The sequence below is a fragment of the Vespula pensylvanica genome, chromosome 4 (assembly GCF_014466175.1).
Source record: "Vespula pensylvanica isolate Volc-1 chromosome 4, ASM1446617v1, whole genome shotgun sequence".
Taxonomy (NCBI): domain Eukaryota; kingdom Metazoa; phylum Arthropoda; class Insecta; order Hymenoptera; family Vespidae; genus Vespula; species Vespula pensylvanica.
The window spans coordinates 3,491,262-3,516,874 of record NC_057688.1 but is presented as its reverse complement, the minus strand read 5'-3'; the positions used below and the strand labels follow the sequence as shown (position 1 = coordinate 3,516,874).

The 25,613-nt window shown below is 32.2% G+C and overlaps 2 protein-coding genes and 3 non-coding genes across 34 annotated transcripts; 2 read left to right on the top strand and 3 right to left on the bottom strand.

Annotated features, from left to right (window-relative positions):
- On the bottom strand, window positions 1-162 carry LOC122628997. The gene has a single exon (XR_006327167.1). It is a non-coding gene; the product is annotated as a U1 spliceosomal RNA (small nuclear RNA).
- A 2,448-nt stretch (window positions 163-2,610) lies between these two features.
- On the bottom strand, window positions 2,611-4,136 carry LOC122628298. Its single transcript, XM_043810452.1, has 3 exons — window positions 3,998-4,136; window positions 3,533-3,850; window positions 2,611-3,240 (listed from the first exon to the last, which is right to left on the bottom strand). Exons 1-3 carry the CDS (start codon window positions 4,029-4,031, stop codon window positions 3,209-3,211), a joined length of 384 nt encoding a protein of 127 aa, XP_043666387.1. The 5' UTR covers window positions 4,032-4,136; the 3' UTR covers window positions 2,611-3,208.
- LOC122628995 lies at window positions 2,612-2,773 on the bottom strand. The gene has a single exon (XR_006327165.1). It is a non-coding gene; the product is annotated as a U1 spliceosomal RNA (small nuclear RNA).
- A 553-nt stretch (window positions 4,137-4,689) lies between the features above and the next one.
- LOC122628998 lies at window positions 4,690-4,851 on the top strand. The gene has a single exon (XR_006327168.1). It is a non-coding gene; the product is annotated as a U1 spliceosomal RNA (small nuclear RNA).
- Window positions 4,852-13,105: 8,254 nt separating this feature from the next.
- Window positions 13,106-25,584, top strand: LOC122628901 (cytoplasmic dynein 1 intermediate chain). Of its 30 annotated transcripts, none has more exons than XM_043811757.1 (14): window positions 13,106-13,240; window positions 13,671-13,784; window positions 13,889-13,985; window positions 14,126-14,231; window positions 14,312-14,439; window positions 15,924-15,959; window positions 17,791-17,811; window positions 20,113-20,160; window positions 21,846-22,001; window positions 22,103-22,259; window positions 22,361-22,733; window positions 22,985-23,216; window positions 23,320-23,747; window positions 23,857-25,584. In XM_043811757.1, the coding sequence occupies exons 2-14, from the start codon at window positions 13,683-13,685 to the stop codon at window positions 24,016-24,018; spliced, it is 2,046 nt and encodes a 681-aa protein (XP_043667692.1). In that variant the 5' UTR covers window positions 13,106-13,240; window positions 13,671-13,682; the 3' UTR covers window positions 24,019-25,584. The 30 variants fall into 30 exon arrangements, with proteins under 30 accessions (XP_043667692.1, XP_043667688.1, XP_043667689.1 ...); XM_043811753.1 differs by having other exon boundaries at window positions 21,822-22,001; XM_043811754.1 differs by having other exon boundaries at window positions 15,924-15,983.
- Window positions 25,585-25,613: the final 29 nt, after the last annotated feature.

Below are 25,613 nucleotides of genomic sequence, written 5' to 3'. Positions count from 1 at the left end.
CCGGGATAGCGCGAACGCAGTCCCAATTACCAAAAATTATACGCCCGAGATATCCACATTAGGGATATTCGCAAGGGTCAGCTCAACCGTAGTGCAATGGAAGAGCCTCGCCCTGGAGGAACCGCCTTCTTGATCACGGTATCCCCTGCGCCAGGTAAGTATGCTTCTCCTTGGTCCTCCAGGATAGTTGAACACGGAAATTATTCTTTTACCTTCGAGAAAGGATTCTTATGCTGCGCACCATAGCGACTAATTCCCTTACTAACTCGGGCAAGAGTTCGATCCAGCTACAGTATTAAATTTTGGCTCTGTTCCAACTAGCTCAATGAACTATAGAAGACTAATTAAAGTATTCTTCAATAAATCACAATATTGACGCTTATAATTATTTCAAGTATTTAAAAGTTCTCAGTTCTTCATATTCTATTTTTTCTAATAACACATCCATTATTAGCACCTTCAATACCGTAAAACTCATCGATTACTAGCATTCATTTTTGTTGCTAGTAATATTTATTTAAAATATTTTTAAAATTTCTTTTGTGGTATTTTGTGACAAGACAAAAAATATACTTTCTAATAATAAAATCTAACGTAAAACGTATGACAATAAATTCTTCAATATCTTTTATCTAAAAAAAGTTTTGAAAGTTATTAAATGAATTCAGCTAATTGTATAAAATCGATTCGACGTTTAATATTAACTCTTTTCTGTGGTACGGTTATCCCGCTTGTCAAAATTATTTTCGTTCGCACAACCGGTAATATATGTTTAATCAATTATAGCCTAGAAACCCTAATCCTAAGGATTTAGGATCTGAGGTTCACCTTTTGTTTAGATTTCATATACACAATATATAAGAATATATGTAAATGACATACAATAAGATAAGCTGCTTACACAACAGTAAACGATAAAAGTACCTTGCCGGAAATATTGCAGATTTTAATGAGAAAGAATTAATACAGTTAGCTCGAACAAACGGATTATTTTTTATATTACATTTATGTTAAACATATTTGAACTGAAACTTCTGTAACGAGGGTGAGATGTCGATGAAATAAAACGGAGCAAAGTGAAACGAAAGAAAGTATAATGGAAACAAAACGAAAAAGAAAATCGTATGAAAGAGAGAGGCATACAGAAATAGAATGATAGAGAATGGGATAAAGTATAAGCTGTGCGTTATTGTTTTTTGTGAACGTAAGAGAAAGATAGGAAAAGAGAAAGAGAAAGAACACAATATGACGACAAGCCGTGCACATATACTGGTACGTTGTGTTCTCACTTTCTGGTTCATCCCTCTTTCTCGTTTCTTTATTCTTTTCACTTTCCCCTTCACCCTTCTCCCTCTTTCCAATATCCCACCATAATTTTTCTCTGATTCCATCTTTGTCTTTCAACTTCTCGTCTTTTATCCAATCCCGGTGGCGGTCCCGTCAATCACATCATGTAAAAATAGAATAAAACAATATTTTTATATAAATATGTTATTTTCAATATTTTTAATATAACCTATACTGTTTAAAATCTATCCCACTCTCTCTTTCTTCTTCTCTTTCTCCCTTTCTATTCTATCTTTAAAATTCACTTATAAACAGCTGAATATAGTAGTAACACTAGGAACTAAAATTGAAAAACTATATTATACTAAACTAGAATACCTAATTATAGAAATTTTCGTCATTCTTTTATGTGATGATAAATATCATGTAATACTACATAACCAATTTTTTTCTGACTCTAATTTCCAGGCATTAAAATTCTACTATTGTAAATATTACTTACTAATATTAAACACATCCCACACTGTCACCACACCAAATTAATGTTTTTGAGGACCACAAAATTTTTATCATTTTTAACATATAATGACAATTTAACAACATAAGTACATATATAATGACATTTAACGTATAATAACATATAATGACAAATTAGAAACATTTGAAGGTCTGCTCTGCATTAATGGTGAGTCACTAAACTCTACCAAGCACCGTCGAAGAAACAATCTCCGGTTCAGTTGATCACCAGACACAGTTGATATGTATTGAGATTAAAAAGTAAGTTATAGATATACTTTATTATTATCGAGAAAAGCAAAAATAGCCTCTATTTACTAAAAAATACAAACTCAAAATTCAAAACCTTTATAAAAAACAAAAAGAAAAGTCTATATAGAAAAACATGCCATTATATATAAAATTCTAAAAGATCAATTCGAATGATCATACCAAATATATCTTAACAATTTCATCTATCCTTGAATTATTTATAACCTAATTTATATAACTATACTTTAAAAAACGAAGTTATTATTTCTTTGGCTAACCCCGCGCCTAACAGTATATACATTCTAAATAAAATCATACATTACACAATTTTTTTAATCAATTGAGATCTTATGAACAAGTTACAGTTACAAAAATTAAAAGAAAGAAATGTATGAAACACATGCAGATATCACTACCCAACACCCAGATTCTAGTACAAAACAAAATAAGAGATTTTTAAGTGAGTAAAAAATAAGTTCAAGTCACTTCAAAATCCAAAAAGTAAGAAAACCTTTATAGAAACCTAAAATGGAAATTTAGCTTGAAATAAAATTAACCGGGATAGCGCGAACGCAGTCCCGACTACCAAAAATTATACGCCCGAGATATCCACATTAGGGATATTCGCAAGGGTCAGCTCAACCGTAGTGCAATGGAAGAGCCTCGCCCTGGAGGAACCGCCTTCTTGATCACGGTAACCTCTGCGCCAGGTAAGTATGCTTTCTCACCGTTGAACACGATATTTGAATACGACTATGTTACATTTTGCTGTGGCAATATATTCGACTATGCGCAACATAGCGGCTGAAGAGAGAACTAGGTTCTTGAACAAGTGAGGTGACGCAGCTAGAGTAGGGATATGCGGGAACCGTCACGAGATGATTAGACGGTTTCAAAGGGATAGGAATTAATTAGAAATAATGCATAATACAAAGAAAAAAGACCATATAAATAGGAGCGAAATTATGTGTTCGCAAGAAAATAGAAATCACGCATGATCAAATTCTATACATTACTTTAAAAAATGTTAACAATTATCATTTTGTTTTAATGTAATAACATAGAGTTCATTACATCTTTTGCCTCTTTATAAGATATATCTATTAGATAAATGTTTGATATTTTCCTTTATCCACGTCAAGTATGTTTTTCCTTAACAAGGACCATTCCACAATTTGTAATAATCTACAAAGAAAATAAGTAGCTAATTATTAAACACAACACTATATCGATTCTAGTATCTGTTAAATATCAAAAGTCAATATTAATAAAAGAAAGATATTAACTGTAAATTCTCCCTCTTATTTCTAAAACTCAATCTTTTAGATATCTTGGTTATCCCAAAAAACAAAAGCTGTTGATAATGACGTTGACATATTTTTAACCTATTAATTCGTATGTTTTCGCTTGTGACATATGTAATATAATTATTTACATCGATCATTAAACTACGCAAGTAGTACTTATAATTACTTACTTGTTCTATAAATAACAGTAATGTATCTTGTCGTATTCTTCTGCAGAGCTATACGAAAATGAGTACATTTATTGTAACAAAGCATATGACACACGCTCGAAAAGGTTTTGTCTTCGAAGTCGCGATCACGAGCGCAGATTGTTTCATCACCATTGCTACTGTTGCTTTTTTTTTCACTCGTTTTTTCATCCGGAACGATCGTAGTCATTTCCTTTTCTCCAGGATCGATCGTACTCTTCACATTGCAATGATTGCAGTCGCACGTAAAAATATTTTCCTGTACCGGCAAAGACGCGCATAGCATCACAAATACGAACGCTATTTTTAAAAGAAACTATCATTTTAACACTGTTTCAGACATCTTATTTAAAGAGAAAACAAAAAAAAAATACTTTTCTCGAGTAGCTTTACGTTACTCATTTCTTTTTACAGATATAGTAATAAATATTTTTTGTAAGTGCTTACAAAATACAATAGCTGTCACGTGATTTAATCCCATGTTTCAAGATTTAAAAAGTAATATCGAAGATGCAGCAAGACGATAGGACCACTCTCAAAGACTTTCCGTTCGAATAAGTCGGTACGTGACTGTTTCGATATCAGAAACATTAACTCATTGACCTCCGATCTTAACGGAGAAAAAAATTATTATGCGTGCGCATCTATGATAAGTCAAATATACAAGTGATGGAATTGAATATTCTCTGAAGTAAAGCAAGGTATTAAGGTTGACAATCTAACAAAATTTTAATTAAAATCGAAGATATTTCGATTTATCAAATAAAATCTGTTATGCTGTGAATTTTTTATTCTGATAAATACTTGTTTATTATATATCCATCATAAAAAAAATCTACAAAAAATATACATAATATACTATGGAATATTGTAAAACAAATTCCATCTTGAGATTGAGCTATGCAATTTTCATTTAGAATTTGAATTATAGTCGAAATATAGAATTTGTTCGACTCTCCATTTTGTAATTAGCTAATATAATTAGTTTAAGGACGAGTCATTTTCAAGGAAACAGGTACGTTTGAGCTCCCGATTTAGTTGATTTTCTTACCGCTTTAGAGCGCTATATTCGAATATATTTCTCATCAGAAATTCAGAACAGGACACTGTTGAAACTAGTTGGACAAGAGGGGAAAAGCATACTTACCTGGCGCAGAGGTTACCGTGATCAAAAAGGCGGTTCCTCCAGGGCGAGGCTTTTCCATTGCACTACGGTTGAGCTGACCCTTGCGAATATCCCTAATGTGGATATCTCGGGCGTATTATTTTTGGTAGTCGGGACTGCGTTCGCGCTCTCCCGGATAAAATATATGTAAAACAAAATATTTATTTCTCTCTTTCTCTAATATTTTTACAATTTCTCTCCTTAACTATAAAAGATTCATATAATAAACTAGGTTGTTTGCATAATAAGATAGATACTCTTTGGGTACTGAATACGAGGTAAATATTTGAAATATTCTCTGAAGTCGGTTACTACTACTACGACTGTGGTTGGAAGCTTTTCTACATCTTTCGATATAAAGTGAGAGGAATGGGGGGGGGGGTGAGGTCATGGTCTGTAAAGAAAAAGGAATTAAGCAGATGTAGGAGCTCTCGATTCTCACCTGTCGACCGATTCAGAATATAAACTTTCAAATTAACCTATTCAAGAAGGCAAAGAGAATAACGCACGCATTTGCATATTTTTTAAATAAAGAAAAATCCGATTGGATTTGTTACACTATACATGTTAGACTGTGTGAAAGTCGTACAATATTTTTACGTAAGAATTACAAAGAATTTCTATTCTAAAACTATTTAGAGAGAGAATGTTGTGTTAAATGTATAACAATCTGCTTTATAATTGAAACATTTTCTTTTAAAATTCACAAGATTTATTAGATACATAACGTCGTTACTGTTCTTATAAAATACGTACGATACGTTAATAGACAAAGAAAGTAAGAGGGGTGAATACGTTTATGATTTTGAAATCAATGCGCTTTACATAACCTTAAGTAAACAATTTTCTTGCAAGGCGTCCTTTCCTTTCACACCAGTACATCTTTGAGATATATTGCATGACAATAGGCGTCTTCTAACAGCTGACAATCATTTAATGTTGCGACTTATGAACTAATTTGCATTTTATCCCGAGCATCCATTGTTCGAGGTTATTGTTGATGAGAGGGCTTACGGTATCCGTTCGAAGTTGCAAACTGGCACAAGAGAGAAGGAAAAGCCCTCGTCGATTTCTAAAGCACTAGTATTCTCAAAAGCTTCGTTGAAAGATGAGAAAAAAAGCTATTTCTTTGATTGCGCTTGAATCAAAGAACATGAATCCTTTTAGGATCTAAAAGACCAAAGGATTTTATATTGTCATGGATTTACAAAGTAACAGAAAATTAGAGAAGTTATTGATTATTAAGTGATCAATAACTTTCGATAGACAATATCTTTATACTATTTTTTATAAAAGAATATTTTTTATAAAAATATCTCTTTTTATAAATCATCTGACGAATAGCAGAGATCAACACCGAATCACGTGGAATAGAGTACCATATTCCAATTTTTCGATGACATACTTCCCCTTCTGCTATCTTTCCACTCTCTATCTCTCGACCTCACTTATATTCTCTTTCTCTCTCTCTCTCTCTCTCTCTCTCTCTTTCTCTCTCTCTCTCTCTCTCTCTCCCTCTTCTCTCTCTTTCTCTCTCTCTCTCTCACTCTCTCTCTCTCCCTCTTCTCTTTCTCTCTCTCTCTCTCTCTCTCTCTCTCTCTCTCTCTCTCCCTCTTCTCTCTCTTTCTCTCTTCTTCACGACACTTGCTTCTATTATGCGCAATAGAAACGAAACGAAACGTGAATTCGATGGAGTTCCAGAAGCTGAGGGATGGGAAAAGAGGTTGCAAGAGGTCACAGAAAATTGTCAATCAATGCGACCCATCTAGGCTTGATTACAACTTCACCATCGTGTTCCTAGTTTGTTTGAGCTCCCAGATCGGTTGACCGAATTTTTATACCGGACTCGTGAAATTCGGTTATCTTCGTATCCGAATATAAATATTCGCGGTTTAGCTTTCTGCCGGTGCCAAGAAATTTTTCCGTCGTTTTGCGATTCCACGTTATATAAAATATTTCTACTCTTCGTATTCGGATGAATCTCTTTATAAAATATACTGAAACATCTACATTTGTTCGTAAAATATTAAATTTTATCGATCTACGTCCGTCTGAACTTTTGACTTTCCTTCTTCTTCTCGTTTTCTTTTTCAGATATCATTTTCAATATACATACATCCTACAGTAGTGCACGTTTATACATATGTAAGTATAAAGTGAATCAAAGGACTTTCAACCTGATAAATTTAACCTCCATCGAGAATATAAAAAAGCATTTAATTTTAAAAGGATGCATTTAATTTATGTTGCCTCTCACAAAGAACACCTACGTTGTACATGCATTTATAGGAAGAAACTTTCAATCACGATCATTTTAAGTATGCTACATTGATCCCTTTGTAATAACGATTGAAAAAAAGAAAGCGAGAGAGGGAGAAGAGAAAGGGAGGAAAAGGTATTATTAACATCGCTAGAAAGACGTCATTAATGATGAAATACAATTCTTTCATTAAATCAATAATCTGTACATGTACTATGAGTCTCCATACATGACGACCTACGTTCATCTCTATTCAGAGAACATTCACTTACGAGTTATTTTTCTCGATAATAATAGCGGATATCCCCTTTACGTTGGATGATGGTCCATCTCGTTTCTTCCTTCGCGTATCTGTGCGTGCACACTACACACGTGCTGCTTATTCAGATGCGTTTATTTGATTATCATCGAACGAATTCATCGACGAATCTTTGATACAAAGACGTACATACAATAAATTATACGATGTAGAAAAGTTCGCCAAATTCAAAATGATGTTTAAATTAATCTTACTAATATTATAATAACTTACCAGTTTTTTTATAGGATACAATTTTGATCAAATAACTTATCAAAGAGTTAAAAATGTTTATGCCCGTCTAAACGAATTCTCAAATTTTCTTTATTCTCATTTCTCTGATGAGTAATTTTATTATCGTCGCAAATAGTAACCGCCTAGGCAAACAATGTTTCGTAATTACGCGTTCTTTGTGAAAAGAAGCAAGGTCGATATACGCGTTTGCGATTATGTGTGTCACAAGAAAGTACTCGATTGTGGGATATGAGAATGAACGAGTCACGTGCATGCATCGAGTGTGACACCCCTCTTTTCATTCATCGTCCTGGCTTTGAGCACGACTTCATTACCTTCCAGAGATATTTTTACGACGAACACGCTTATACGATCGTTACCTCGAGTTTATTTTACATACTTCTATAATTAGAAGACAAGAAAAACGGAACGATTACGTTATCAGTGGTAATTCGAACGATTTATTTTACAAAACAACTTTAATATAAATGTTTTAATGTTTCATTTGCCTACAGTTGTCCTTATAATTACTTCTCAGGTAAAAGTTATAGTCTTTGAAACGATAAGTACAGTGATAAAAAAGAAATTTTCTTGAAGGTTACTTTTCCCTAAAGATTAATCTCATTCACTTATAGAAAACGTAGACGTTCCATTTACATATCTCATCTTATAGATGTATATTATATTAACAAAAAAAAGTTTATCGAAGCAATAGCATATTTATAATTACGTTGAACAGTTTACACATCGAAACAATGATAACCAACAAGGAAAGAAAAAAAGATACAATAGCAGACGTAAAAGAAAATACTATACGTGACGTGCTCATAAAACGAAGAGGGAAAGAACAAGAAGGAAATTTAATCGGTCTCTGCGATAATGGGTGCGATGCTGAAGAAGAAAGAAGAGACGGAGAAATTTAATTAACCGACCACTTAAAGGAAAAAGGAAATTTTATCGCGTTTCCAAAGAATCATGAACGAACGACTGCCGCTACTGCTGCTGTCGCTGTTACAGAGAACATTTGAGGACAACGTTTCTACTTTCTTCGAGAAGAGAAAAAGAAAAAATAGAGAGAAGAAAAAGAAAAAAATAAAGGAGACACGGGATGTAAAAGATGACACCCCTGGTTCTACCTTCCGTTGAAAATCTACATTTAAGAGGGAACCCTAGCTAACGTTCGATCGTAACCGTACCAACTTGCGAGTAATTCTGCTGAGTATTTTCCTTCAGTATCGTCATTCGTGTCGCGACAACGCGAGTGTCTACGTATATGGACCTATGCTATATATACCTAACATATATGTATCTACGTAGTACGTACCATTATGAAACTCTATGTATAGCGTAATCATTGTAACAGCTAAAGTTAAGAAATTGAATCAATTGTGAATTTATTCGATGAGCCTTCGATCCTATTATCGGATAACCTTTTTTCAAAGACGATTTCACTTAAGTCAGGATCACTTTTTTAAGCTAGATATGCAACTTCTCGAGAAATATCGATAAATACTTGAAAAGAAGAAATGTAATATTAATATAGCGATGCATATATAATATTTTAAAAGGAATCAATGAATTTATGAAAAAATGAATGATGACGAGAAAAGGACATATCGATATAAAAAAACGATGTTTTACATTCGTTTAACTATATCTACTCATTTCTAATAACGTTTACTCATCCAATCATTTTTTTTTCCTTTTTATGACACATTTTCCGTGACGCATATCACCTATCCATTATGCAAATTCGTTTTAATAGTTAACTCATATAATCCACGTATCGGGAAGCAGATATTAATGGGCCACGATATTCGTACCAGGATAATGCCGTTGCATGCTGATGAGTAACGTTCATTACGGGAGCATTAGCTGGGATAACGTGTGTGCAAGGATGCGTACTAATCCTGGATTGATAAGTAGAATTCTCTACGTGCTTACAAACATCCATAACGATTCGGAATCTTGCCGAATTGGCAACACTTCATGTTCGGAAAGATACTTTCGTTTAAATGTAAGGAACTGCGATATCCTTTTGGAGCCATTTGCAGTTTGCATCTCGAAATTATATTCATGAGAAAAAAAAATGAGAGGGAGAGAGAGAGAGAGAGAGAGAGAGAGAGAGAGAGAGAGAGAGAGAGAAAGGAATGATCGATTCATAGCCAATTATTTGAACGAATCAAATGCGATTCTCCGAACATTCGAACTTCCAGAGTACTCAAATATAGAATATACATAATGGGAATCACGTCGAGTATCCAAAACATAGTTCCCCTTTAATAGTATTATCTGATATGGAGAAATAAACTAAAAGTGAACGATACGATACTATCAAGCACTGACAAACTTCAAAGCCATATAATGCCAACTTTACGAGTATCCTTCGCGTCATCGTCAGAGAGAAATTCGTAGTGGTATTGATTTTACAGAATCGCGAGACAAACAATGCCAAGTATACGGATCTTTTACGAATTAGCACGGGCGAATTTATTTGAGAATATTCGGACAAAATCGACGACATGTGCGATAACCTTTCAAGACATGTATTTTTCGTGTTTCTTCTTGAAAAGTAATAATAATAAGATGGAAAATTATTTTTTTCTTTTTTTTCTCTCGTGGTAGATGATGGTACGATAAAAAGAGGAATAAATAGTACGAAGGTTTAAAACATATATGGCGAGAAAGCGAGGGATGTATTGCAAGAACTTTGCTTTCTGGTTCTCAGTTCCTGCACGGATGCACCTGCTGGTTCATCAGCCAGTCGAGTCTGCGGTGAATGCGAGGTCACTTTCATCCCTCCCAGTCTAGCCGCTCAACGTTCATCCGTACTTTATCCTAAAGCAGTAACCCGCCTACTCTTCCGCGAGTCGAAAACCCCGTTGACAAGGCTGCCCTTTTACTCGTTTGACCAGAGAAGAGAGACAGAGACAGAGAGAGGACCCCCAGATCCGATTACGCGGATACGAATTTGAGATTCTGTAAATCTACCAAAACTTTAACCTACGTCGCAAAACTTTCTCAGTTACATATATAGCAAACAAGATTCACGGAAGATAGATTATATGGATATACCCAACGTGGGTGAGTAGAAATTTCAGTGCGATATGGAAGGAAGGGGGAAACCCTAAATCTAACTTGCCACGTTGCGAATAACGTCGACTGAATACCGCGGCAACGTATTTCTGTGAAACATTTCGTAAGCAGAGAGCGCCTAATGGATACGAAGTTTATGTCTCTCGTGCGACATTTTCATCGAAGGGGCGGCGAGGTGGCGTTGGACTGGAAGAAACATATAAATGCAACGACCCACGAATGCTCTTTGGCCAAACTGAAACACTGATCTCTGTCGTTTCAATTATGTCGAACGATATTACCCCAAGCTTTGGAGAAACTTATTATTATTCGAACAGAGTACTATTGCAGCTATTACAAAGGTTTCTACTACAATATTTATAATGTATCTTTCCTTTCAAAAAAAAAAGATCATTAAAAAGAGTAATATAGAAATATTAGGAAGTAACCTGGCTAATATTCATCTAACATCAGTAATCATACGAACGAGTACGATTTTCTCCTTACTACCATGTCACTTGGAAACTCTCTGTCTCTCTGTCTCTCTCTCTCTCTCTCTCTCTCTCTCTTTCTCTCTCTGTCTCTCTCTTTCTCTTTCTTTCACGAATTGATCTCATTTCCAAGATTCGAATCTTCCATTACCGTGTACCGTTTTGCGTTTTCCATTAGCCTTTTGCATCTCGATCTGAACAACTATTTTACTCCGAGGAGCTTCACGCGAGGATCGATGACAAACAAAAAAGTTGCTATTCACCATTTTGCGAATCATTTTCGTTCTTTCTTTCTTTTTATTCTCTACTACTACTTCTAATCGAGAATAAAAGATTACGGAATTTACGAAAAATTTCTGGTAAAATCATAAAGTTCTTCAAAATGAAAGATTGACAGTCGAATATTCTTTCGACAATTTTTAATCGTCAATTGAGTAAGCGATGAAAATAAGAGGTTCAATAAAGCGAGTGATTTTATACTTTATACATAAGAAAATAATAAATTCACCGTCCTAATCATTTTCATACATATGTATTTTACATAAATACATATATATGTAGGTATATTCTATACCACCAAGTAAAACGGACTTCGACACGCAAAGCCAGTATGAAGTATCACGCGAGCTTAGTCTTCAAAGATCAAATTCTTCATTACCTTCTTTTAGTTCTACCCACATATTGTCGTAACATTAATATCAAGATATTTTCTGAATTTACTACCATACTAATATCCACATTGATTTATTTGATTTTATGATCTCTGATTATAAATTGAGTATATATCGAATTAATAAATATATTTCGTTTTTTTATTTTATTCTTATTTCAAGAAAATGTTAGTACTCAACATCTTTAAAATGTTCTACTCGAAGGATTTTCAAAAGGTCAGCACGATAGAGGAAAAACGAATATACCGCCTCCTTACGATTGGCGCCAAAGATAAAAATCAAAGTGCAACGTCGTCGGTATCAGAAAGTCGTTCAATTTGTGATACAAGTAACGAGAACTTCGCATAGTACCAGTATGCAATATACATATATGTACATAAGTACTGATGTGTATATTTATATATACATATAATGAAACTACATTTTCCTCTACTTCTACTTTCACGTTATAGACATATTTTCTTTAAAGATATACATAGTAAAATATCTATGTAGTACATAAAAACACACACACACACACATATATATGTATACATTACAAAACAAATCAAAGTAAGGAGAATATAATGAATTCCAATGAAAGTCGTTATGTCAAATTAAAAGAAATAAATGTTCAAAAAAATAAGATAACTTACTTAAAATTCTTGAATAAATCTTTGCTGTGTGATTGATGAAACTTATATGATGTGAATACTGCATCTAGACTCTTGAATTTCCTCACTAGAACTTCATCAATACACTACACACACTGTTTCACACAATTCTTTATAAATTACAAAAACGGATCACGTCCATTTCTATATTTCCGTTATCATGATTGACTTTGAAAACCGTTTAAAATTGAACTTGTGAAAAACTATTTTCGCGGGTTTAATTATAACGAAGAGATATGTACTGTACTTTTTAACGCGCGAACTTTGAAACTTGAGGTTAGAGGAAAAATAATGATTTCGTTGAGTTAACTACGCACACATAATCACAATGATACAACACAAACCGTAAGAAAAAACTATTAATAATATAAGATAATTATGAACTTTCTATTCTATCATTCTGCAGTCTTTATAAGATCTTTTCTTTTCATACGAATTCTTATCTTTAACGTAACTTGAATATGTCAGTTCCTGATTATACTCTAATGAGATAATTTATGTGAAGTATAAAGTGTTTGTCATTTATAACACGATACTAACCGAAAAACTTAAGTGTCGTATTAAATTTCTTTAGAAAATGAACAATAAAACAAATAAAAATTAACGATTAATTATTACAACGATTCGTTTACAAAACGAATGCAGCGCCACTATGACCATGTGATAATACTGTCTTCCGTTTTATGACGATAGAGGCGCTGATTGTCGACTTACAAACGAGAAGGAAGAATTCAGTCGCGGTGTCCAAAATTTATATGGCGGGTGTGTCGTTTGGAGGATGTAGTATATTTTAATCATTATTACTTCATTTTTCTTGGTTTCGTATCATATTCCGTGACAAAGGTGATAATAATATATCTCTTATTTTTATATTTAGGATGCAGAATATATTCGCTTCGTTAATTACATTAATAAATGCAACCTTCGAATATGGTCATCGTTCGATACTCTATCTCGTTTGAATACTAATTAATCTATCCCATTTAAGGATATATACATATATTTCTATTAATGAATAAAGTCTTTAGTTCGTAACTACATGAAATTATCTTGCCCTCGAAACTCATTTAACATTATTTCAAAGCCTTGGCAGAAAATGACGTCATCCAAAGATAAATCAATAACGCGTGTACTACTATTTTGAAAAGGAAATCGATATTTCGTTACTTCAATTGAAAGTTTTAAATGTTAACTGTATAACATATGTTTTAATATTTTTTATATTTTTTATTTACTCAAATTATTACATACCAGTCTTTATTTTTTACAATAGTCAGCAATCAAGATGATGTCCGATAGAAAAGCTGAACTGGAAAGGAAAAAGGCAAAGCTTCAAGCTATTAGAGAGGAAAAAGAAAGGCGAAGAAGAGAAAAAGAGCAAAAAGATGTAAGGTTATATATGATAGTGATAATAGCGTTATATATATTTATCTCAAAGTGCTTTAAATTTAAAAATATTTATATCATTCTTCCATGAATTTTGTATAATAGGTTGAAGAAGCTACGGTACGTGCAGCAGGTGCTGACAAAGATCATCGTAAAGAAATTGATGCTATGCTTTCTTCTTTGGGAATGGCACCAGTATCAGGTACATAGAATGATTTAGAAATTAAGTATTAGAATGATTTTCAGAAATTGAGTATTTAAATATCTAAGTATAGAACTAAAAATTATAGTAATATATATTAGTCAATTAAGTTGAATTCTAAAGGTATCCATTATTTGTAGATGTATTGTCCAGTTTATCTAGCATGAATTCTTTGACACCAGAGCAAAGTGCTAATGCTACACCAGATGCAAGTTTGCAACCATCTAGCATCAATTCAACACAGAGGTATTTATATTAATATGTATATAAGTTTATAATAGATATTATAAACGAAATTTTATATTGATTTTTTTTGCTATATATAGTACTGGGCGAAGGAAACCAAGAGAACTGACTATTGTTTCTGTTGCTAATACCAATATTCCACCAAAGGAGCCTGTTGTCTATAGTAAACAAACTCAAACAGTTCAAACAACACATACATCTCATGACGGTGAGTCCAGGTTTCTTAATCTATTTATTTTATGCACTATGTTTTATGTTTCACTCATACTTTATGAAAGATATTAGTTCATAGACAACACAAAACATTTTCTAAGAACGATAATATTATCATATGGTAAGACTGAAATACATCATTATTTTGTTAGGGTGCTAAAGAAAAACTAAATTGAAAATTAATTTTTTTAAATTAATTTTTTAACTTATTTAAGAATAAAATGATCAAAAAGTTACTATTTATTAAATACGTATATAGTATTCGCGATAACTTAGTGCAATATATGTTTTTAGTATTTGATACATTACAAATATTCATATATAAATTTATGTAGTATGGTAAAGTGGGTGGTGTATGAAGATATGTTATATCCAAAATAACTACCTTTGGTATAATATGTCCTAACAAATTCAACCATATAAGCATTAACGGATTTTCAATAGTTAATGGAATATATAATGTGATTAATCGTGTTGATACAATTTGTCTTTTTATTTTCTTTTTATTGTGGTAATATTAAGATTTAGTTTACTTATTTTATATTATGTTTACTTAATTATCTTTAACTTGCGAGGAAACTTACATATTCATTAAATGTGTTTTTATGTATAACATAAAACTAATCTATTAAAAAAAATATAATATGATACATTTTTATCTTATTATATTCTTAACAAATTTTTTCTTACTTTACATCTTACTTTAACAAATTTTTATGCACTCTTTTTAATAGTTTTTAACAGAGATAAAAAATCTTGCAGCAGTTTCTGAAATAATATCAATGAAAACAAATGTTATATATAAATAACATTAAACTCCGTAATTGAAATATTGAATAATAAATACAAATTGAGAGATTTCTTTGCATTTAAGCCTATTACAATAATATAGGATCTTAATAATTTGTACAGAACATTAGGTTATATGTGTAACAAATAATTGGTGAACATAATGGGTATAATAGTTCAGCTAACAATAGACCAAGGTATGACTGAAATGGTTCTTTTGGTGGTGGAGGTCCTCTTTCCTAATTTTGTTTGTTTGTTATACCGCAAATTCAGTTAGCCCGCACATTTGTGTTATATGTTTAATTATTATTAATTTATTACATTGCGAAAAAAAATTATTTTAATATAAATAATCTAAATACTTGACACGTTTTTATACCACCTACTTTACTGTGATGGTACAAGTTACATCTACAAAATTTTGGGAAATGTACAAATTTCTATAGATATAAAGAATAACTTTTAATTTTGGCAGCTTTTTCGAAAAACGTATTTAAAATTCCACATCGCTCATGTGCGTTATTTAATCTAACTGATCTTGCGGCATTATTAAACGCGCATTCCCTTGTCTTTGCGACACAATTGGTCAAATCAACCCATATTGGACACAAGGACTGTCCAAATCTTCTTCCGAATACACCATCTACTCCTCCTGTTCAACAACAACACCAACTCACTCTTGCTCCGCAGGCTACTTTGAGACTGACTGGTGGCGTCCCAGGAAAGGTGGGTCTGCACCAAACTACCTATGTATGTTCTGTCTACTTTTTTAATACCCTTCCATAATTGTTGTACAACGATATATTATAGAGGTAGATATGTCGCTGTCCGCGTTATAAGAGAAGGGATGTAGAGTCAAGTCTATGTGTGCTTTGTGCTTTGAACACTGCTCTGCCGATTATCACGATTACATATCATTGTTTTATTTATATATTCCAACGTACTTCAAATCTCTCTTTATAGATATCACAAAGAACATATACATTACTTTTAAATCCTATCGATTCTACAACCCTAGATATATTGCCAAAACTGTACATGGGAATTCGAGACAAGATGGTTACTTTTTTTTTTACCCAATTTATTTTGATACATAACTTTATGAGACATAATTTAAATAAAAAAAATAATGTGCATTACAGATAATATTTCCACGTACAGATCATGAGTCGCTTGCATACAAAATAGCTTCTATCACATGCTTGAAATAGTTTAGTTTAATAATATACTAACAAATATTATAGTTTTACGTAATACATTAACTTTAAAGGACTTGTTTATTATGAAAACATACGTCGCGATAAAATCATTATCTCGATACGAGCGTATCGATTTAACCAGCTCGGAGATAATTATAAATTTATTTATCAACATGGAAAACTTTAAATGACTTTCAAAGCACGAAACATTAGCGATGCATATTTTGACGTTTACAAAATCTCTTTTATCCAGATTATAATTAATAGTGGCTATTTACATTGCCGTGTTATAATGTTCACCATATATCCCGCTTACTTAATTCGTAACTAAAATTGCAACAAATACTTAAAAATATTCATAAATATATGTTTAATAAATTTATCGGAGAAACTTGGGGGGATGAGCGCAAGTGTGACAAGGGATGTAAATGAGATATTGAAAAGGCCAATTCATATTTGTAAAAGCGGCGGAAAGTTCCATAAAAAAACTGTTTTCGTGTTTGTTCTTTTTTTTCTCTTCATGTTTTAATTACGACATTACGCATGACGACGTAAAACTTGTGTATCTTATTCTATGCGGTATTTATTCGGAGATGGTCACTTATGCTTGCGCTGCACGCAAGTATGAATCTGGCTTAAGATGCTTATTAATATTACGATTAATAAACGATTATTGAGTCGTGCTTAAACGCGAAATTTTTTATTCATAAAATAGAATTCAGAAATTCGTGAGAAGTTTTGTTAATTTTTAAAAAATTGTAGCGGATCTAAAAGGAACGCTTCGAATACGATGAAAGAGCAAATCGTTAACAAGAAGTAGTTATGCATTCGGATATATTGAATATGTACGTTTCCTCTTATTCGTAGGAATCAAACATAGCACAGTAAAAAAGTTTACGAATTACAACTACCTAACTACATTCAGCGTTATTTAGGATGTCCTTTTGACCGTTTCATTATTACTTTTTCTTTTTAGACTTTCCACTTGATAGTAGCTGTAACGGTAATTGTTGTCTGTAATAAAAAAATTATATGTTCTGATATAACAATTCATATTTTACGATTCTAAGAGAAAATGCGATTATACGCTTTTAACAAGTATAATTTCGTTACTTCGACACAATAGCGTTACAGCATGAAAAAACACATTTCAAGCAATATTTATAGCTTGAGAGTGTCCTATTCCAAATTTAGGAATTTGCATAGTATATTCCAATCCCTTTGGTTTCACAAGATATAATTTGTGAATTGTTTGATTTTGAAACGCTAATTGGTCTGAGTGTAGAGAGGTATTTAATTAGCATAGTGCATTCTTAAAAAATCGTAACTAAGTACTATTTTTTACCTTCCCTTCTCAGCTCATGCATTCGACTATTACGGTAAGTTATGATTTCTCTTGGTTTTCAGTGAGCTTAGGTTCAGATTTAGGTTTAGCTTCACTCAGTTCATTATTTACAATGATAAATTATATGCGTAAAACGATTGGTGTAAGTGAATCGAATATTTTCAGTTTTAGACGATAGTTATAAATAGTACGGTTTTTCGTTTAATATTTAATGAATTAGCAGCAAATTAGTCTTGTTAAAGATATGTCTTTTTTAAGGTAAGATCTTTCGACAAAAGTTCATACATTTAATATTCTTATAGAAACGCAGAAATATATAATAGTAATGTAAGATAAAAAATATTATGGAGAATACGCTCTCTTTCCCGTTTCTCTCTTATCTCGTCTCTTTCTCTATCTCTCTTTCTCTTTTTCTATCATATTTCCTTTCTTATTTCATTTTTTAATCACAAGCTAAATATCTTGAACGTGATGCGATACATCATGTCTTGAAAAAAATGAAAATTGAGGTAGACTAGCAAGGCAACTCTCCACCCAGACCCTCAAAGATTTCCGCTCTCTTATGGAACGCTTTTGTATACTGTTAGTTTTTTTCTGTCTATTTTTTTTAAATTTATTTATTTTTTTTTCTTTTTTTTATTTAATTGGATGCGTATATATTTTTGTTGGATATATTTCTAGGTATTACTTTTCGAATAATTATCTGACATCCCGACTCTCGAGCAATATAATATTTATTGTGATTAGATGCATCTATAAACATTTATTTAAATTGTTAAAATATTATTCCTCTTAGACCAATATTTGAATCGAGTTGAATCAAGATGTTACATTATATCTTCAGGTATACCGAGATAAAAAAAATTCTAATACCTAATGTGAATAGAATAATATTTTTTAATCTAAATGAAATATTACGTAAAAATTATGTTTTATGTACGTACGATGGATCATTAATTCTGATTTTACTATTTAAGAGTCACGCGTTCGATAAGTGCAAAGATTCTATAGAGTTTTGTACAAAGCGAATATCCATTGGCAAATCTTGTCACAACTTAACGCACCTTCCAGAGTTCTCGGCGCGCTATTATTTATCTCGGTCGGTTTTTCTTGGCTTTGGACTAAACTAACTAACACGGGAATGGATCTAGTATGGTTGAGGTTTCGTTAGACTTTACGATTAACTTTCACTTTTCACCTCCCATATATACAAACCCATTTTAACGAAACGATTAACACAATACACTGGACATTTATATCCACTCGATACAATTCTGTGGCTTAAGCTTTTTAGCGATGCAGCAGTCTAATTAATGTTGCTTAAAGAAATAGATTAAGAAATCCATTATTAATGTCGTAAAATATCGCTTTTTCTTTAACATTTACGGTCTTGCGAAGACGACGTAGCAACAAAATTAATAAGTGAATTTTCGCATTAAGGAACTACGGATGATTAGAATCGAGCTTTTTTTTCAACTCATTCTTTTGGACATATTTATAAAAATGGGAACGTTATTCGGAATATATTCTTCAATATCGATACTCGAGCGATTACTCAACATTATCATGATTTCAATCAGTAGTCGGAGATGTCAGTATTTTACATTAAAATGTTGTTTAACATTTATGAATCCTCGCTTGCTTTAATTTTTGTTGCTATGAAAGCTTCTTGCAGTCCTTTCCAGAATTCGCAGATACTGAGTTTATACGATATTAATTTATTTAACAGTATCCCATTTCCTCGTATTCGAGAAAAATAAACGTGTTCAGCGGATTCTCTGCATAATACAAAAGCATTACAAACATTTTTGGGTTATATATATATATTTGGGTTATATATACACACACACACACACGCACACACACATATATATATAACAAAAGCGGTGTAAGGGTATCAATTATCAAAATTTTATAGCAACTTTAATAACTTTTCGTTCCAATTTCATATCTAAAGATTCGAATGTTATTTTACCTGGAGTGATATAACTATTGAGTTGTATTCAAATCATGCTTATTGATATTTTTAACATTTTGTAATAGAAATTATGCAGAAGAAACAATAGTTTCGATAACGGAGCAGTATGTGCATGTGATAGATATGTTAATGCTGACTCATCAAATTCGATCGTTTCATCTTTTTAGATAAATCATTGATGCGTTTTTAAATATTATAAATCATGAGCTTTTCTGTAACGGCAGTATAGAAAGTTATTTTTCTAACACACATCAATGATTTTCTATCAAAGACATGAAATTATAAAAATACATATCTACAAACAATATTCAAAATAAGATACGAAATTGATTGACGTTTTCTTTTCCCTCCTTCAAGACGAGTACAATCTAAATCCAGGTTTAGAATGGGAGGACGAATTTACAGGTAGGTAATCCTCTCTAAAGATGATTAACAGTATCTAATTTAATCACCAATAAATGTCGACTACTTTTATTTATTTACATTCATGAAATTACATAGAAAAATAATTTTTCACGCAATCTTTTTCTTATTTTGACTAAAAGATTTATCATCTTTGCCTCATGTGCACCAAAACAAAAATAAAGGAGGGAATCGCTGCTAGTACTACTCAAAATTGCTTGATGAGTTGTATTATTAAATAACTGTCGTTGACTTCTATGATTAAACGCAGCCAAATTCGCTTTTTATGTATCACGCATGCACATATATATAAATAGTGACTATATCATTTTAGTTTTGATTTTAATTGGATTGAAATTTTATTTCGTTCGATTGATTTTTCTCATTTTCAGTGCATTTAGAGAATTGGTCCGTTTAAAACAGTGGTTTTCTTTCGTTATAACAATGCATACGTTATCATTATTTTCATTACTATTAATTTCTTAGAATTTTTAACTAATTAGAATATATTTCATAATTCATTAATTAGAATCATAGAACCACCGTTTCAAATAGAATATTTCAATTAGTATTAATCGCATCAACTAATTTATATTTTACTATCATCGAAAATTAAAATGTTTTTTAATGTAGAAAGTATATATTTCATTGATGCTGCATGAGGCTTAGGAAGCTGCGTTAATAAATACATTCGACTCTCACGTTTGTATCTTACGATATGTTCGAAACTTATTCGGTATTCAACATGATCTTCTTCGAAATATTTCGAAAATAAACTACGTATTCTGCATCCTTTTCTCCTTCTTTTCAAATATTTTTTTCAGACAAAAGAACAGCATTGTTTATTGCCTATAAGACATATATAAGAGCGACATAATTATTAATCAACATATCATTTAACGTTACATGCAGTCTAACATTTTCGCCTCGTAACTTCACTTTGATGACGTTGCATGTTGACGAAGGGTGGAGAGACATTGTAATAAGAAAGTTACAAAAGATAAAAGGAGAATATTTGTGTTTTGATTTCGTAAATCGTGATGAACTGACGTTCACTCGATGATGTTCTCCGATAAAGTTTTTTCTCTCTTTCTTTCAAACATACTTGATTTCTCTGCATGCCATTTGAATTTTACTTTCATGCTCTTTCCTTTCATTTAATTTCGTGCAGCATAGCAAATTTTGTCAGTCCAGCATTCACTGAACGCTTTGGTATTTCTTTTTAAGATGTTGTACAAAAGAGAAGCGATCCTTCCGACGATTTGCAAATATCGAGTAGCCTTTTAACGATATCCTATTTGTTATGAATAAATAAATCCTTGCATGGTGTATTCGACAAGCATACGTGACAAATTTGTAAATATAAAATAGTTGCGTGAAACGTATTATTCGATCCTTTCGATCTTTCCTTAGTTACGTTTTCGCGCATGTAAGTTGTTACCGTAGAATGATCGTACTGTAGACATGATAAATTTGCATAGAAAGTCCAAGTATATTTCGTTTCATCCCTAAAAAATCCGTTGTCAATTTGTTGTCAAGTAATAACACATTATAAACGATAGACTTGTGTTTTAAAAAGTATATCAAGCCGTTACGTTAGTGGTAGCTAGATAGAAACCATCGAAGTTAGGATATACGTGGCGGAATCAGCTTATTCACCACAGTTTTGACATTTGATGATTCCCAAGCCGAAGATGAAGAGAACAGCTTGCCACACTTGGACAGCTTCCAAAGCAAGCTTCCACCTGGAATTCTTCCACATGGTTTGCCGCAGGTTAAAGAGGTTCAGCCTGCTGTTACACAGGTAGAACAAGAAAAGGAGAAAGAAAAACCTAAGAAAGAAGGTACGTTCACATCGTACTTTTTAAATTTATTTTGTCGAAATATGAACGAATGATACTCATCCTATATCTTCTCTACGTGATGAACACAAATTTTAAAACAGTTCGCGAGTTCAGCGAGGAAGAAAAACAGATGATCATACTCTCGGAAGACTTTCAACGATTCCTCGATCGTACTAGTAGGATTGTGGAAAGAGCATTGGGCGAATCGATTGACATTTATACCGATTATACCGGTACAATGGATGGCGAGGATGGATTGTAAGGAAATAGATGATAATTTTCTTAGTTTATTCAAACTCTTTCCCTCTCTCTTTCTCTCTTTCTTTGTATGTACGTATATCAATCGAAAATTTTCACAGGGACGAAAAAAGCCATCAACAATTATGGTTAAATCGTTCCTTCTTCTGTGAACGATGGTCGCGTAATCGTTGCGTCACTTCGATGGATTGGTCCCCGCAGTTTCCAGAACTTCTTGCGGCCTCATACAACAACAATGACGATACCCCAAATGATCCCGATGGTGTATGTTTGGTTTGGAACACGAAATTTAAGAAAGCCACTCCAGAATTCATCTTCCATTGTCAATCACCGGTGATGTCGACCACTTTTGCGAAATTCCATCCAAATTTGATTTTGGGTGGTACTTATTCTGGTCAAATAGTACTCTGGGATAATCGCGTACAAAAGAGAACGCCAGTACAAAGAACACCATTGTCAGCTAGCGCTCATACCGTAAGTTTCTCTACCTTTTATTGTTTAATTGAATTTAAGATATGTAAGAACGATCAAGATAATTATGAAGTGGTTATCTATCGAAAACGATACGTTTGTTCTTGATTAGATTCTGTTACAGATAATATAGAATCCCGTTACACGTTCCCATCTTGAACAGATATTGCGGTTGCTCATCTTATGATTTTGTACTATTATAATTCTTTCTTTTATACTTTTCGATTACAAGAACAATCATTGATTTTTTTCAGCATCCGGTATATTGCCTAACTGTTGTTGGAACGCAAAACGCACATAATTTGATCAGCATTTCGACGGATGGTAAATTATGCTCTTGGAGTTTAGATATGTTGTCTCAACCACAGGAAACGTTGATTCTATACTTGAAACAGTCTAAAACAATAGCGGCTACTTGCTTAGCTTTTCCTCATGGCGATGTGAATAATTTTGTTGTTGGTAGTGAGGATGGAACCGTATACGGCGGTAAATATTTATATCTTTCAATAGATTTTGTATCGAACAATGAATTCTTTTCAATAAAGTTAAAGTTGTTTTTGTTTCTCTTTTTTTTCTTTTATGCTTATAGACTGCCGACATGGTACAAAAGCTGGTGTAGTTGAAATGTTTGAAGGTCATCAAGGACCGGTGACTGGTATTAGTACACATGCCGTTCAAGGTGGAATTGACTTCTCTCATTTATTCTTAACCTCCTCTATCGATTGGACCATCAAATTATGGAGTCTTAAAGAAATGAAACCCCTTTATTCTTTCGAACATAATGGAGATTACGTGTACGATGTTGCATGGTCACCAACTCATCCAGCATTGTTTGCAGCTGTTGACGATTCAGGTAGATTAGATCTCTGGAATTTAAATCAGGACACTGAAGTACCCGCTGCTAGTGTTATCGTCGATGGAAATCCCGCGTTAAATAGAGTCTCTTGGACACCGAGCGGTTTACACGTTACGGTCGGAGATGACACTGGTAAAATTTGGGTTTACGATGTCGCAGAGGTAAGAGTCAGATTTTATATATAATTTTTGATAAAATCAGTACGTTCATAATTAATTACTATTACTATTCTATATTTACTGTAATACTACTTACTATATTTAATCACAGCATTTGGCATATCCGAGAAGCGATGAATGGAATAAATTCTTGTATACACAACAAGATTTAAAGAATAACAAAGCGGACGAGGAATTAGACAGGCTCAATCTTAGTTCCGGACCGTCTTCGTTAACATCTTTAACCTCTATTTCATCGTGTCCGCTTAGATAAAGATATTATGCTACTTAGAGAATCAGGATTATAAGATGTGGGTTTAGCTTACCTTAAAGCCAAAATAATATAGGATACTTATTAAAACGCAGGTATAAAATTTTATCAAGGATATACATATTGTTAAAAAAACAAATGATACTCATTACGCTATTCTTAATTAAAACAAAAATTTCTTTTACAAAAATCGTTCTGCACGATGATGCAATCTTGTACACTATAACATAATTTTCACGAATATATCTTCATTTATTTAACTAAATTGAATTAATTCAATTATAACTAAAGATAAATGATTTCGTTTTAATGATAATAAGTGGTCATATCATTAATATAGCTTTAAGATTGGTTCTTGTCCGCAGAAATAGTGCAGGAAAATGCAGTTTTAACGTTTGTTTCTAAATTTTTGTTCATTTGTGTTATTTGTTTTCCGATATTATATTAGATTATAACAGGATAATTTTCCAAGGATACCTCGATTATTTAGTTAAATCTAATTCCTTTTTCTAAGGCAAATGTAATTTATCCTTATAGTATGTAACCTTATTTATATCATTTCTTTTTGCATAGATTTTTCATACTTTTATCTGCTTTACCATGCCCATGTTACATGTTATATCTTCTCTTATATAATATTAATTTATATGTATAAATTTTGTACATTGCTCGAAGATGCAAAATACAAGGTTAAGACGTTAGCCACATAAATGCTCCACACGAAATTAGATTTATGTTTATTTTTTCAAATGGACTCTGTACTTATACTCAATAACTTATAATCAATATTTTTTCAGGATAATGGACTATATGCTATCGCATCATTTTGTATTTATTTCTTTATATTCAAATTAAAATAGCATTAATAGATGTTAATCAGCAATAGTGACCTTATGCAGTGAATTAATCAAATTTACTTGTAAATAAGACAAGGTGTATGATTGATCATATTTTAAATAAGCGTTCAGTATTAAGGACGTCATATGAATTCTATTATATTGTATAATTGTAAAATAATGTGTTTCATTGGTGGTTGTCAATATTTTTGGATTTGCATATAATTTTGGAATTTTTTAACTCATGGTTTAGAGCAACTAATAAATCTATGTGGTAATACATATAGCACAATAAATAATTAAGAATATTTTCATTTTCTAATATACTGATTCATTTTTATATCATGTTCATTGATTGCTTCATTTTACTGATAATCAAATGTATCTATCTTATTCGCATAGTAATTCTTAGACAGTATCACATGTATGAAATATAATAACTGTAATAACTTTTGCGAATGTTTATATGATCAATTTATATTTGCAATCCTTTAAAACGCCTTTATTTTCAGTAGCAGATTAGCTGTTGTCAATTATTTGATAATACTTATCAGTGAAATAAAAATATTTATGACAAGCGTATATTATTCTATGAAATAATCTCATGTATCACATGTTCGTATATATCGATGACGTCACAACGATTCATCATTGTGGTGCACTAAGAAATGACGTAAGTGAAGCACCATGAGCGAATATCAGATTTAAATAAAAATATGGCGTTGGGCGGTGACATGTGTCGTTATATGGATCAGTAGTTCT